This window comes from Peromyscus eremicus, chromosome 8a, assembly GCF_949786415.1.
Source record: "Peromyscus eremicus chromosome 8a, PerEre_H2_v1, whole genome shotgun sequence".
Classification (NCBI taxonomy): domain Eukaryota; kingdom Metazoa; phylum Chordata; class Mammalia; order Rodentia; family Cricetidae; genus Peromyscus; species Peromyscus eremicus.
In genome coordinates this window covers 77,799,591-77,814,499 of record NC_081423.1, presented here as the reverse complement: position 1 = coordinate 77,814,499, position 14,909 = coordinate 77,799,591, and the positions used below count along the sequence as shown (strand labels likewise).

Here is a 14,909-nt window from a genome sequence, read left to right as displayed (position 1 = left end):
TGGCCACAAGCTTGCAAATGGCTGCCTCTCCCAGACTGATGGGGGCAGTGTAAATTGCTCACTTCCTTTGTGGTACCTTAAGCAATGCCAATGAATGTCACTGAGCCAGAAACAAGGCTGGCAGTGAGGAAGTGCCCCCCGGGGAGGGGGGGGCCGCGAATCATCAGCTTGTCCCTCCCCTCCTGTGCCTTCAGTGCGTGCCTTCAGGTACATGTTCGGACGCTTGGCTTTGTTTACTTGGGCCTTGGAGTAGAGAAAATAACCTGGGCTGTTGACCACTTTGGCTCCCTGGTGCCTCCCAAGCGTTCCATGTGAGAGATAAACATCTGTTCTCTACAAGTCATGTTCCAGTAGGGGTTGTTTCTGAAAACGGTTTACCCTGGACTTACTCTGCCGCAAGTTGTTAGAGACTTGTTCTCTTACCTCACAGTGGAGAGTGTGTTAGATACTGCTGCATCCCTGTGTGTGTGGAGAGAGGCCCCTTGTTCTCTTACCTCACAGTGGAGAGTGTGTTAGTCACTGCTGCATCCCTGTGTGTGTGGAGAGAGGCCCCTTGTGAGTGGTTCACTTTCTGACAGAGTGTGTCAGAATTGGGATTTGGGGTGGTTTGGTGCTTGTAGAACAGAAGCAGAAGCTGATCTGCAGCATAGACCAGACAGAACTGAGATACTCCTGCTGACAGCGCCAACCCCCACACTCGGGCTTCAGAAGATGTCAGTCCCAACCTACTCAGGAATTTGCAGGCTGGCCTTGAACTCCTGATCCTCCTGCCTCCACCTTCAAATGCTAGGATTTCAGGTGTGTGTTACCACACTCAACTTGAGACATACTGAGTTTCAGAACTATAACTGTCTACTCAGGGTAGCTACTGTTTCAGTTACCTGTACCGTGTAGCTCTCTGGGGACAGACCCCTTGGGAGCAAGGGATGTGAGTCCTTCCAGTTACTCTCCAAAGCCTTCGCCAGCACTGCCATTGAGCTGGAGTTAGACTTGACTTTGAGAAACCCCTCCTTACTGAGAGACGAGCTCAGTACTTAGATCATCAACATTATCTTAGCCCTTGGCAGAGTGGGAATGGAGAACACTGAGAGGCAGTGAACGGATGGTTCCCGACTAGAAACCTTTACAAAGACTGGCTTGGCTACGCACTAGAAATCACCCTGATGGAGACAGTGTGGTATGCAGAGATCGGGAGCTTGGGGTAACATGCCAGGTTTGAAAGAGGACAGGTGCCCAGAGGTGGGCTCTCAGAGTAGGTTACATCTCACCTCTCTCCCAGAAGCTGTCAAGTCTTCCAAGGCTTTCAAATTCCCAGTGGTGTCTGAGCCTACTAGCCTACTCAGTGAATTTTATTTTTCTTAAACCTCCCAAACTTGAAGCATCAGAATAAAAGTCCCTCCCTTGCTGAGTCTCAAGTGGAGTGACTGTAGGGAACCATTCTGGGGTCAAGACCTGGGTAGGTGTGCCGCTGGGGTTGGAGTGTGCACCTGGGAGGTGAGCAGATGAAGGTATCAACTGGGAAGTTCTGCTGTAAGGACAGACTCCACACTGTCCCCCACTCCCATATCCATCTCCATGTGTGAGAAGGAAGAAAGGCCTGAAGTTGGCTTAACGGGCCTTAATGGTAAACAGGAAGTCTTAGAACAGATTTATTATAAGTCTAGTGAAAGCTGGCTGGCTGGGCATGGTGCACAGCCTTGTAATCCTAGCACTCAGGAGGCTGAACTTACAGGAGGATTGAAAGTTCAGAGCCATCCTAGGCTACTGTGTCTCCAAAAAAAACAAGTGAAGACTACCTTAGTGGTCGTCTTGATTGATTTGGTCACCTCTCTTCAGTAGCTTCTGCTGTCACCACCCAAGCATTCAGACGCCCACCTTCCCTTCCTGTTCAATATACCCTACCCCCACCCCATCACACATACAGGGGATCAAGTTCCCCCGGAAAAATAACCATTTCCTCTTTGGAATGAGGCACACAGAAGAGAAACATTTTTTTTGTGGTCCAATGAATGAGAGAATGACCATTGTTTGCTGTTAACCCTACCCACGTAATTCCAGTGTTTCTGGTTCAGCCCCTATCATTTGTGTTCATGTGTGTACTTAGGTACTTGTGTGTGTGTATGCACAGCATGTGAAGGCCAGAGGACAATCTTGGGTGTTGTCTCTCAGGTGCTAAACACTTGTTGTTTTGAGGCTGGGTCTCTTGTTGGCATGGAGCTCACTGTCTCTGCCCCCTGCCCCCAGCACCAGGATTACAAACACACTACCGTGCCCTGTTTCTCTGTCTTGTTTGTTATTTTTGTTTGTTTGTTTGGTTGGTTGGTTGGTTGGTTTTTGGTTTTTCAAGACAGGGTTTATTCTGTGTAGCCTTGGCTGTCCAGGAACTCACTTTGTAGACCATGATGACCTTGAACCCACAGAGATCAGGCTGCCTCTGCCTCCCAAGGGCTGGGATTAAAGGCGTGCACCACCACCACCCTGCATTTTTTTTTTTAAAAGCTTTTATAAATTCTGGGCATCAAACTCTGAGGTCTTCATGGTACTTTGCTGGCTGAGCTGTTCCCCATCCCCTTACCAATCTCATTTCCAGTGTTTCCCCTTGGATTTCATTGGGACTAAGGGAGTTTTTAAAAATTACTCTTACTAACTGGGTATGGTGGCGCACACCTTTAATCCCAGCCCTTGGGAGGCAGAGGCAGGCCGATCTCTGTGAGTTCAAGGTCATCCTGGTCTATAAAGTGAGTTCCTGGACAGCCAAGGCTACACAGAATAAACCCTGTCCTGAAAAACCAAAAAAAGAAGAAAAAAATGACATTTACTCATTTGTGTGTGTGTGTGTGTACGTACATGTATGAAAAGCACAGCACAGGTGTGGTCATCAGAGGATAAGGGCTGAGAATCGGCTCTCTCCTCCACCGACCGAGTGGGTCTTGGGGATCGCACCCGGTTTGGCAGCAAGCGCTTTACTCTGAGCCGTCTCCCTGGAAAAGCATCTTTTTTTTCCCCTCTCAGATAGTCTCAGCATGTTGTCCAGGCTGAATTCCTGGGCTCAAGCCTCAGCCTCCTAGAGCTGAAACTACAGATAAATGCCATCATACCTAGCTTCTGATGTCTCTAGACATCTCAGGGTCCGCTGTCGCAGGCAGAGGGTGTCCCCTACTAGTTTGGGGCTCTCTGAGGTTGGAGTTCTGTTTGTCTGGAGCTCTACCCTGAATGGGGACAAGCAGTTGAAGAGGCCACTTTATACAAGAAGATTGATGAGTGACCTAGGACCAAATTGTAATCAGGAATAGAGGGTGACTTCTTTTAAAAAAAAAATTTTTTTTTTTAGCTTTATTTTGTGTGTGTGTTGGTACACACATACCATGACACACATGTAGAGGTCAAAGGACAGTTTGGAAATGTTTATTCTTTTCTTCCACCTTGTGAGCCCTGGGGATTGAACTCAAGTTGTCGGTTTTGGCAACAAGTGCCTTAACCCATTGAGCCGTATCATCAGCCCAGATGGTGACCTCTAGGCAGGTCATCAGGAATCTAAGGAGAAGAGGCCCCTGACCCCATCCCCAGATACCACGCAGTGCCTTCCCCATCAGGATCTTTTCCCACCTGCAGATGGACCTGGGCTGTGTAATCTTAATCTGCTATTCTGACATCCTGCCCTCTGCCTTATACGGCCGAGGAAGCTACTCGTTACTGCTCACTCGTTTATTGAGCCCCACTGTATGTTGGGCATAGGATACATGGTGTGAAGCTTACCCTGTAATACATAGGCACGAGAGCTTGGGCGCAAGGGAGAGCTGGGTCACTCCAGCCTGTGAGGCAACACTGCTTTGTGTGCCATTGCCACCTGATGTCAAGAGTCCTGGAAGAAATGCAGGGTTCGGTGCAGGCCTGCCATGAAATGCCCGAGCTGAGGACAGAAGACACTGGACTGTTGGCCTGAGGTTCTTCAGCTGTGATGTTCAGGGAGAGATGGGCATGGCATCATTGGGGAAGTGTCCTTTGGGGCTCACTCTGAACCCTGGTCATCCTCTTCTGTGCCCAGGGAGAATGCTACACGTTGCTGGTGATTGAGAGAGTCTGGCCTTCCTCTTCGACTCCGGAGGCCATCTGTGGCCACTGCTCCAGCCCCTGCACTCTGGTGGTGTGTCTCCTGTCTGCAGGTTCCTAGAGCAATGAAATTACAGGTTTATCTGCCACATCTCCAGCCAACTCTCACTCATCATCCACAGAAAGGGGAATGGTATCCTAAAGCCCGAAAGATTTTCCTGAGGACATGGAACTGCCACTGACCAGGAAACTGGTTTTGTTACTAGCTCACTGTATGGCTTAAGACAGATTACTTTCTATCCCTGGAAAATGGTGTCTGTAAGCAGACACCTCCCCCCATGCATGTAGAACATTTATTTCAACTTAATATCGGGGTGAGTTCCAGAGACTCTCTGGAAGACTCATACCCTGAGAAAATCTCAGGGGAAAGAGAGTTCATTCCTGTCTGTCTTCCCAATAGCCAATGTTCTATCCGGAAAGATAGGGAGGAGCCAGAAGTCAGGCAGGACATGGAAACTGGAGCTAGCTCAGTGTGACCTGCATCTGACTACTGTTGGATCCGCTGCCCTTCTCGCGATGGCTCACTGGCTCTCTGCTCCTCCTCCAGCCTGAATTGTTTATTTTCATGCCTGGCTTCAGGGACCACTTAATGACAGTTGTTGACTAAGAATTTCTTTAAATTCCCAACCTGGGGATCAACAACTAGGACTTTACAGACAGACAAAGATAGGAGATGGGCACCACTGAACCTAGAGGACGTGGGCTGGGGAAGATACAACTTCACCAGGGCTGGCGAAATGGCTCAGCCTGTAAAGGTACTCATCACCATGCCCGGCCACCTGAGTTGGGTCTCTGGCATATGATGAAAGAAAAAAACCAACTCTTGCAAGTTCACCTCTGACCTCCATACACATGCTGTGGCACACACAAACACAAGTACTCAGCAGACCAGCAGGAGCCTCTCCCATCTCTTGTAACTCAGTTTCTGCCTCCCATGGACCCTTCTGCTGGATGGAATGGTATAGGAGGAGCCCATTCTGTCTGATGGCAGCAGACGCCGGGCCGTTTTCCCATGATGCTCTTGTCACCCGTTAGATGCCCTCTCCTACCTTCTATGGACAGACCTCTCGTGCCAAGGAGGTCCTGCACTATTCGTCCCAGCTGATACCCTGGTGAGGGAGGGAAAAGAGGGAGAGAAGAGAGGAACAGTAAAGGAAGGCTGCCTTGGGCATGGAGTAAGGACAGGCAGGGTAGAGCTGGGCCTTCCAATTGCAGCCTTTCTCACTCGGGAGGTGAAGGAATGCCCTGGACCTGTCCATTCATCCATGGCTTTGCTCATCAGATCCTCCCTCTTGCGAGACCTTTCACCAATATTTCCATGCTCAGAAACTAGGCTGAGTATTAAGGATGCAGAGTGACCGAAGCCCTGGGTCTTCTGTGTGGAGTTTCCAGGCTGGCAACAACAACCATGTGACACGGTAGGACTGCACAACGCAGTGTGCTGAGGAGACCGTCACTACCAGAACATGGAGACAAGCTGTCTGCTCGGGCAGGCCCACGTTAGCTGCTAAGGATGGGGCAGTGAAATCAGTAATGGCCCCAGAGGGCATGAGGGGGCTAGGCCTGTTGCGCACAGCATTCAGGAGTTGTGGGAACAAGTTGGTGTTTGCTGTGCTGTTTTGTTTCATTAGAGACCGGTTCATGCTTTGTAGTCTGGGTTGGCCTATAATTTGTAATCCCTCTGCCTCAGCCTCCCAAGTCCTGGGATTACAGGTGTAATCTGACCCCTCTTGTGATTCCCTTTCTGCTGAAGGGCTTAAGTAGAATAAAGCCTACTTGGATTTGCAGTTCTAACATCCTCAAGAGGCAAGGGGTTGAATCTCTGAGCTCTTCCTGGTTGATTCATTTACTTAACTCTGGTAATTCTGAAGCTCTGGCCCTGTCTCCCACCCCTGCAGGCATTCCCTGGGCAAGCATGTCCCGCCCTTTGGAGAAATAAGCAGAAAATCCATCTTCTGGTCAAGCCACAGCAGCCCTCGGATGGTACCACAGTGCCAGCCAGGCATGCCCCCAGAGAGCTTCACTGCTTGTTCCAGGGTAGCTAATGGCCAGTACAGTGTGCCCTGCCCCAGGAGCATGCTGAGGGTAGACCAGGGTAGCACTCACCCATTCTTTCCCTTGGCTGAATCGGACGTATCCCTGGAAGGAGAACGGAAATGAAGACTGAACTGCTTCCCTGGAGGCTTAGTGAGAGATGTGAGGGGTTTTTCACAGGGACTCTAGGAACCCCATTGTCCTTGTGTCACAGTGAGAATGTGCCCATAGGAGGCAGTAGAGCGTGCAGAGATTGACATCACTGGGACTTGGCATCAGCCAGGAGGCATCCTTGAGAAAGTTCTTATCAGAACCTCAGTCACCTACTGGGCATATGGGGGTGTTGTTGACATAGAGATTGGGCCATGGTGAGGTTCTGCTGTGCTCAAGGACACACAAAAAGTTTCTGAGACAAGGTCTTACCATGTAGTCTAGGCTGGCCTGGGACTTGTACTGAGCTTCCTGTTCTGCCTTCTTAGTGCTAGGATTACTGGCATGTGTCATACCCAGTCTGCTTAAGTATCTTGTTTGTTTTGCTTGTGCTGGGGATTAAACCTCAGGCCTTACAAATGGCAAACACACCCCTTTTACCATTGAGATCCATGCCTAGCTAGTGCTTCATCTTTTTTAATGTCTTGTCACAAGGGGTGTGTGTGTGTGTGTGTGTATGTGTGTGTACATAAATGGAAGCCAGAGGTGAACATTAATTGTCTTCTGAATCAATGTCCACTCTTTTTTGAGTCAGGGCCTCTCACTGAGCCTGACGCTCACCAATTCGGTTTGACTGGCTGGCCAGCAAGTCCCCAGTATCATCCTGTCTTTACCTCCTCAGTGCTAGGATTACAGGTATGCTGCCTAGATTTTCACGTGGTGTTGAGTGCTAAATTCGGGTTCTCATGTGTGTGTGGCAAGCACTTTACTAATCGGGCCATCTCCCTGATTCCCCCCACCTCTTTTCTTTGGGGGGGGGGGAGATAGGGTCTCATGTAGCCTAGGCTGTCCTCAAACTCACTATGTAGCCAAAAATGACCTTGAACTTCTAATATTGTGTCCACCCACCAAGTGCTGGGATCACAGACATATGCCACCATGTCCCACTTATGTTCCATATTTTGACCTTTTCCCCACTGGTTGTCTTACGTTTTGCAAATTCTTGCTGTTATGAACAACTTGGCAATGAACCCTCCTGTGGTGCAAACATCTCAGGGCTCCCGTGACATTCTCATACAAATTTAAGATTCTCTGATGTGAAACTATTGGCCAAAAGTGTACATCCTTTAATCCCAGCACTCAGGAGGCAAAGACAGCCTGATCTCTATGAGTTCCAGGCCAGCCTGGTCTACAGAGTGAGTTCCAGGACAGCCAGGGCTACACAGAGAAACCATGTCTGGGGGAAAAAAAAGTACACATTTCCTACTTTGATGGATGCAGCCAGTGTGCTCCAAATGGACAGCACAAGTGCCAACGAGAGCATGTCTACTCAGGACAACAGTGTTGAAGAAAACAGCAAGCCAAGAAAAACTGGGCTCTGTCCAGTGTGACTTCTCTCTGTCTCTGGGACAGCTTCCTTGTTTCCAGTACCCTCAGGTACACAATAACTGTGCTTGAAGGGCACAGAACTGGCTGGAAAGCCTGCCTTACATCTAGATGCCGCTGTCCATTTCCCAACACTCCCCATCACCCCGGTATGGAACCAGGGTGTAAAGCATCAGCCCCGCTCCTCGTGTGCTGGACAGCCCCTATATACCTGTTGCCATTGGCAGTCCCTAAAGCATCCGGCTTGGATGATGACCGGTAGGGACAGTGGACCTCAGCATCCCATGAACACCCTCTACTTGGGGTTGCAGAAGCCACTCAGAACCACGCCCGCTCCCTTTGCCACTTACCCTCCACCCGCTTCCCCATCAGGCCATAGAACTGGCGAGTTCTGCTTCTCTTTGTCTCCTGAAGCTGGAGTTCAATGCTGGCAACAGGGATTCCCTGGAGAAGCCGAGAGTTAGCATTAGAGTGTGGAGCTGTTGAGACAGCGGAGCCATAACCATTTCAACAACAGCTTGACACAAGGGTCTTTTGTATATTTTACCCCAAACATTGTGTTGATGATGATGTAAAACTGCACCTGCTGTGTTCCTGGTACCGTCCCAAGCACTTTCATTTAGTAACTCACTAATTCTCACCCAAACCTCATGACAATAGCCCAGTATTATTGCTGTCAGCATTTTACAGATGAAGACATGCAGGTAATAGAGATGCAATAGTATGTCCAAAAATAACTGAGAAGTGGAGTCAGAACTTGAACCAAAGCCATCTGGATCAAAGGGCAGGCTCTCAAACACTCAGTCAAAATTTCAATATAACTATAACTACCATTAAGACTATGGAGCTGGGGGGAAGGTGAGGGGGGCGGGAGGGGGGAGAACAAGGGAATCTGTGGCTGATATGTAGAAATGAATTGTATTGCAAAATAAAAATTAAAAAAAAAAAAGACTATGGAGCTAAGGGGGCTGGAGAGGTGGCCCAGCGGTTAAGAGCACTGCTCTTCCAGAGGACACGGGTTCAATTCCCAGCAACCACATGGCAGCTGACAACTGTCTGTAACTCCAAGATCTGACACCTTCACATAGACATACATGAAGGCAATAGCACCAATGCAAATAAAGTAAAAATAAATTATTTTTTTAAAAAAGACTATGGAGCTGAGCATGGGGGCATATGATGGTAACCCCAGCATTTGAGTGGCTGAAGCAGGAGCATTGTGAGAACAAGGTCAGTCTGAGCCACATAGCCAAAACACTACCACCATCACACACACATCCACACACAAAGGCAGAAGCAGGAGGATTGCCCCAAACTGGAGGTTAAACTAGTCTATTGTAGTTCCAGGTCAGCTAGGGATAAAGAGTAAGACTACCTCAAAAAGAACGTGTGCCTGGTGGTGGTGGTGCACACCTTTGATCCCAGCACTCGGTAGGCAAAGGCAGGTGGGTCTCTGAGCCTGGTCTACAGAGCTAATTGGAGGATAGCCAGGGCTACACAGAGAAACCCTGTCTCAGAAAAGAACAAACAAAACAAAACATGTGACTCCTGTCCATTTTACATATGTGGAAATTGAGGTAGCTAATGAACCCTGATCAGGGTAACAGAAGAAGCTGAAGCAGGATTCAAAGGTCTTGAGAAATGTCAACAAAGACCTCACTTAACAGCAGGCCAACCAGGGCTAATGGCTGTTCTCTCTCCCATTATCCCAGATTTACCCTTCCCAGAGCTGGGCATCCAGAGAGGAGTCCCACATGGGGTCTGGGTGGAGCTATTGCCCTGGAAAAAGCCATTTTAATCCTCTAGTCTAGCCCAATTGGCAAATATCCTTTCCAATGGCTGTAAATCTAAGTTCTCCACCCCCCCCCCCCCCCCGTGACCTTGACTCTCTGAGGGAGCACCTTTTTTATGACCATCTCTGAACTGAGACAGGTAGCAACCGCCTTTTCCAGCATGGCTGAAGACAGGCCACACCCTCGAGGCTGTAGGCTGGGAGCTGGGGACAGCTCAGTGACTCGGGCCTGGTGTAGGATCACAGGACTCCAGGGATCCAGCTGGGAGTCAGGGAAGACCCATGGGCTGTTTGGGACTTGTCACACCATGTTTCCATGATCGATTGTTTTCTAAGTGTTGGCCTAATTCAGTCTCCCAATCTGTCTCCTCCCTGAGATGTCAGTGGCTGGGGCAGCTGTCGCCAGCTGGAGTCGCCCAGCCTAGCCAGAAACCAGAGAAAAGTCTCTTTGGAGATTTAGGCCCATCTTTGAAAAGCTCACGAAAACCACTTTGCCTTAATAAAGGCCATGCTTCAAGCAGGAATTTGAAAGAGTGGTCTTTTACGAATTAAATAGAGCAGACCCTTCTATCCACCAGGTTTCTGCTAGGGGAGGGGAAGCATTAGGAGGGCCATTCTGTTTTACCCAGAAAGCCCAGGGGTGGCTGCAGGCAGGGCACCCTGGGAACTGGGAGCCATCAGATCATCCCATTCGTAGTGACACTTAGCAGCCCACAGAGTCAGTCTGCAGGACTTCTGGTCATCTAGCCTCTCCTCACTGCTGCTGGATGAGCTAACTGACTGCAGGTGGAATCCAGAGCGGCCAGTGCCGTGTGAAATGGATGACACTTCCATATGGCCGTAGCCAGTGTTCTCTATGATCCAACAGGACTTTCACACATTGCATGTCTGTTACTGACTCAAAAAAAAAAAAAGTCAAGGTAAGAAAACTGAGGCTGAGAGTAGCAGGAGTCCATGTCCGTGGAGAAGCTGAGACTTGAACCCAGGTCTTCCAGACCTGTCCTCTCCCACTGCCCACATTTCCCTCGTCAAACTAGAGAAGATCACCTCAGCAGGCCTGTCTGTGCATGGTTTTTTCTGGGGTCCGATCTTGAATCTTCCTCTTCTCCTTAGGCTGGCCTTGAACTCCCTATGGAGCCAAGAATGACCCTGAACTTCTGATCCTTCTGCCTCGACCTCCTGAGTGCTGAGACTGCAGGCATGCACCACCATGCGGTTTTATGTGGTGTTTATGTGGATTGAACCCAGGACGCCGTGTATACTAAACAAGCCCTTTACCAACTGAGCCACATCTCTAACCTCCCAATCCTAATAGCTTCCGGGGACCTTACATGGCCCAGCAACACACACCAGCATCAGCTGAGTGGCCTTCCCATCCTGGGACTGTGGGGAGACGGGCTCAAGTTACCCTCCTGGTTCCTAGGTCAGGGATTGGAGCTCCAAGGCCAGGGCCTTCGCCTAGGTCGGAGGTATTGAATCTCAGAGCAGGTTGGGGCTCCAACTTTTAGATTTCTTTCCAGTGGCAGTACTTGGGAGTTTGGTAGTCACCACCATAGTCAAACACTGGTGCTTGTCGGGGGACCAAAGTGTTTCTTTTGTGTGAGACAGAATAGTAATCCTGCTCTAGTTAGTCCCTTGAAAATAAGTTCTCTGATGCTCAGATACAGAGTCAGAACCTAGCTAAGGTGGGAGCCGTACTTTTGAAGCAGTACATCTTAGACAAGCTCCTTGACCTCTGTACCTCAGTTTTCTCATCTGCAAAATGGGGAAAACAATGGTAGTTTCCCCATGAAGTTGAAACAAGTTACTGTTTATAATACAGACAGTCGGGACAATATGAGGGACATTGTAGGTGTTAACTAAGTGTTTCTATACACACAGCACACATTGTTGCTCTCACATGTACAAGCCAAAAGTGCCTCTGATGGCTGGACAGATCTGGGCTCGTGGCCTTGACCCTCCCCAGTCAGGGGTACACTCCGCTATCCTGGCAGCCTCAGAAGGAATCTCCCAGCCCTCCGCCATGGGTCATCAGCTCAGAAAGGTACCTTCAGGTTCACGGTCACCCAGGACTCTGCTTCTGTGCCGAGTGTCCGTTCCTCTCTGTCCCCTGCTGTCCTGCACACTGACGGCCCAATCAGGAGACACAGGGCAAGGAGGGGCAGCATGGTGAGCAAGTGCTGCTCTGTCCGGGGAGTCCAGGAAGCCCCTCAGCCTGATGCCACCTCCTTCAGCAGTCCCGTGTGGGTGGAAATCTCCCCGTGTTCTCCAGGCTTCCCGGCTCCTCTGCTTCCTTCCTGTGGCTAATCCCATCTTTGGTCTGCTTCACTAACAGTCTCTCTTCCTGGCGGCTTGAGCCAATCCCATCAAGAGCCTAGACCTCCCCATAGCCACCCCCAACATTTGATCCCCAGGCTTAACACCGATGCAATGCCAGCCTCACCTTTGGCTGAGTTCCCTCCTGTGACAGGTGCACAATGGCATCGTATGTGGGGCCTGGAGATTGCAGCTTGCCAGGGACAACCCCTAGGGCAGTGTCTCTGTCGCTGGAAATGGGAAGTGAGCTGTATGGCGCTTCCCTTCCTGCGCTCTCAAGGTTGGCCAATATGTCACTGCCCATCCACCACTCCCTCTCCATCTCTTCTCTCTCTGCACTCTGCCCATCCACAGCCTCCGTGTGTGCTTAGAGCACACTGCTTGCCCTGGGAGGTGCCAGTCGTTAAAGAAGCCAGGCTTCTTGCAAGTGGGAACTGAGATTTGCCAGAAAATGGCCTCTGAGTCCAAACATCAGCCATTAACCCTCAGTGATGTCCCACTATTGCCAAAATGACCTTCTACCACTGCACCACACTTGTCCCCTCTACTTGTAGCCCGTGTGCCTCCCTGTCCCTCTTCTTTCTCCAAACTCCAAGCTCAGTCCCTGTCTGTTCAGCTCCTCCCTCTGCCTGGCCATCCATCTGTCTGTCATCTGTCAATCTGGAACCAGGGCCCTGTGGTCAGAGACCCAGGGTCCACTTGGAGCATCAACGTTGGATAGCTTTGTGACCTCTGGCTATAACTTAACCCCTGTAAACCATAGGACCCTCCTGGGTAACACAAGGCTGAGGATGAAGCGACATAATGCATGTGGAACATTCAGCAGAGTATGGAAAGGTAAATATTTAATGTCTGTTAACTATTGGTATTGTTACTTTTGTTTCTTTTTGAGATAAGAGTTTCTCTGTGTAGCCCTGGCTGCCCTGGAACTCGCTCTGTAGACCAGGCTGGCCTTGAAATCAGGGATCCTCCTGCCTCTGCCTCCTGAGTGCTGAGATTAAAGGCATGTGTCACCATGCCTGGCTATTATTATTACTATTATTGACTGCATGGGAAGATGATGAAGACACTGTGCCTGACTTCATCACCAGAAATCTCTGGTGGGTTGCAATGGGAATTGTTTCAGAATGCCAGCACACGCTAAAATGCAGATTTCCTGGTTCATTCCATCACAGGAAGTCACCCTGTCTTTTTTACTCAGCGCCCCCATGGGCAAGACACCCAATACCTCCACCCTCTTGTTTTGGGCTTTTCATTATCTTCCTTAACACATTCTTCCTCACAGGTACCACTTTTCCATCTTCATTATACACATGCGGAAACAGGTAGGTCAGGCTTGATCCAAAGGAGTATTCTGGATTCCAGCGCCATTAGGGGTTGCAGGATGGCCTGGACATGGAAGATGGCCTTCCCACTGCAGGCAGAGACAGATTGACCTTAGACCGTGAGGAGTTTATGAGCCTCAGTTTCCCTGACTGCAAACCTCCTAGGGTGGGGCGAGTAGTTCATGAATGACTGGGTAAAGTGCTCGCAGGCACAGAGGAAGCCTGGGCCTCAGCCCTGGTCTTGAGGCTCCCCACCTCGCTGGCGAAGGAGCCACCGTGCCTGGGGCAGGATGTGGTGGGCGCACTGTGTGGACGAGGCGGGAGGCATCGGGCAGATGAGAGGGCGGAGAGAAGAGAGAGAAAACCCCAAAGGTCCGGAAGGCCGAGAGGGAAGCAGGGCACCAGCTGGAAACCGCGGCTATTTGCAGCGTCGCCCTAGGTTTGCGGTCAGGCTGGGGCTGGAAGGCCCGGCGACCCGATTCGCAGCCCCGCCCGGTGTCCTCGGCCACCCGGGCGAGGCCCTGGCCGATGAGTCCCTTTCGCTGCGACGGTGAGGCTCGGGAGGCTGCTGGGTTGGGGCACCGAAGCCAGAAGGAGGACAAGGCCACCAGAGGAGAAACGTGTGCAGGCCTGGTAGGGTAAGACTCTGGGAAAAACGCAGTGTGGGCGGGGCCCCGCAGGTTGGGGTGGGCGGGGCCCCGCAGGTTGGGGTGGGCGGGGCCCGGCAGGTTGGGGTGGGCGGGGCCCGGCAGGTTGGGACTCCCGTACTACTCGGGCGGGCAGCGCCCTCCACCTGCCAAACGAGGCAGCGCCCAGGACGGGCCGAGCTGGCCAGCGCCCCCTATCGGCTGAGGCCGGCAACAGCCCTCACCGACCGATGCCCGCAGGTTCAGGTCCGGAACAACCGCGTGTGGGCGGCCCGGTCCGGGGCGGCGCTCTGGCCGCGGGGCGTGTCGCGGCAGCGGTGAGGCTCTCTGGGCGCCGGGTGGGCGCGAAGGATTACTAAAGGCTGCGGTTTGGCCAGGATTACGGAGCCGAGAAGAAAAAGATGCAAGCGAGGAGGGATGAAAAAAAAAAAAAAAAAAAAAAAAAGACGAGGGAGAAAAGGGAAACACTAGATCCCGCGGGCGAGCTGCGGGCAGGAAGCCGACGCTTCCAAGCGCCTACTCGGCCAGAGGAGGGGGGTCGTGGGCCCGTTGCACAGGCCGGCTCCAGGAGGCCAGGCGCCATGGGTGGCAGAGTCGGGATTCGAACCTGGATCTGCATATGGCTCGAGTGTTCGTTCACCTCCGGGACCAAGTAACCAGAGTAGGGGAGGGCGGGGTTGGGGGCTCGGATGAGAGGTCTCGGCTGCGGAGAAGGAGCGTTGTTAGAGAACAATCTGGGGACACCAACGGACTCTGCTTCCGTCCTTCCTTTCCCTTCCAGCGCCCCCACGTGGAAGCTTCCGACCGACTCATCGCCCCTCCTAGACCACCTTGTGCAGGAGGGTCCGAAGCTGCGTGCTGGCCTCTGAGGACCTGTTCTTTGCACAGAGGGACAATGGGTTCTTTCCATTGGCGGAGGAGTAATGTGGCTCAGGTCACCCCGGAGTCCAGACCCGGGGAACATCAACTATAAACCCTGTGCTTGGACCTCCATTGAAACAGCTTGGACACACCTCTCTCCCTCACCCCATTACCTTACTGTTCCCCTTCATTGGCGATGGATTTTCTTGACACAGCAGGGCATCTGCAGAAGATCAGGCACACGGGGCAGAACTGTCTCTATCCACACTGGGAGATGGAGCCCAGAAC

General features: G+C 51.3%; 1 protein-coding gene and 1 long non-coding RNA gene across 2 annotated transcripts; one reads left to right on the top strand and one right to left on the bottom strand.

Annotated features, from left to right (window-relative positions):
• Window positions 1-467: 467 nt before the first annotated feature.
• Window positions 468-4,472, top strand: LOC131917615 (uncharacterized). The gene is made up of 2 exons (XR_009380710.1): window positions 468-798; window positions 4,046-4,472. It is a non-coding gene; the product is annotated as an uncharacterized LOC131917615 (long non-coding RNA).
• Window positions 3,608-13,730, bottom strand: Tac4 (tachykinin precursor 4). Its single transcript, XM_059271580.1, has 5 exons — window positions 11,521-13,730; window positions 8,031-8,124; window positions 6,217-6,249; window positions 5,160-5,219; window positions 3,608-4,167 (listed from the first exon to the last, which is right to left on the bottom strand). The coding sequence occupies exons 1-5, from the start codon at window positions 11,638-11,640 to the stop codon at window positions 4,010-4,012; spliced, it is 465 nt and encodes a 154-aa protein (XP_059127563.1). The 5' UTR covers window positions 11,641-13,730; the 3' UTR covers window positions 3,608-4,009.
• Window positions 13,731-14,909: the final 1,179 nt, after the last annotated feature.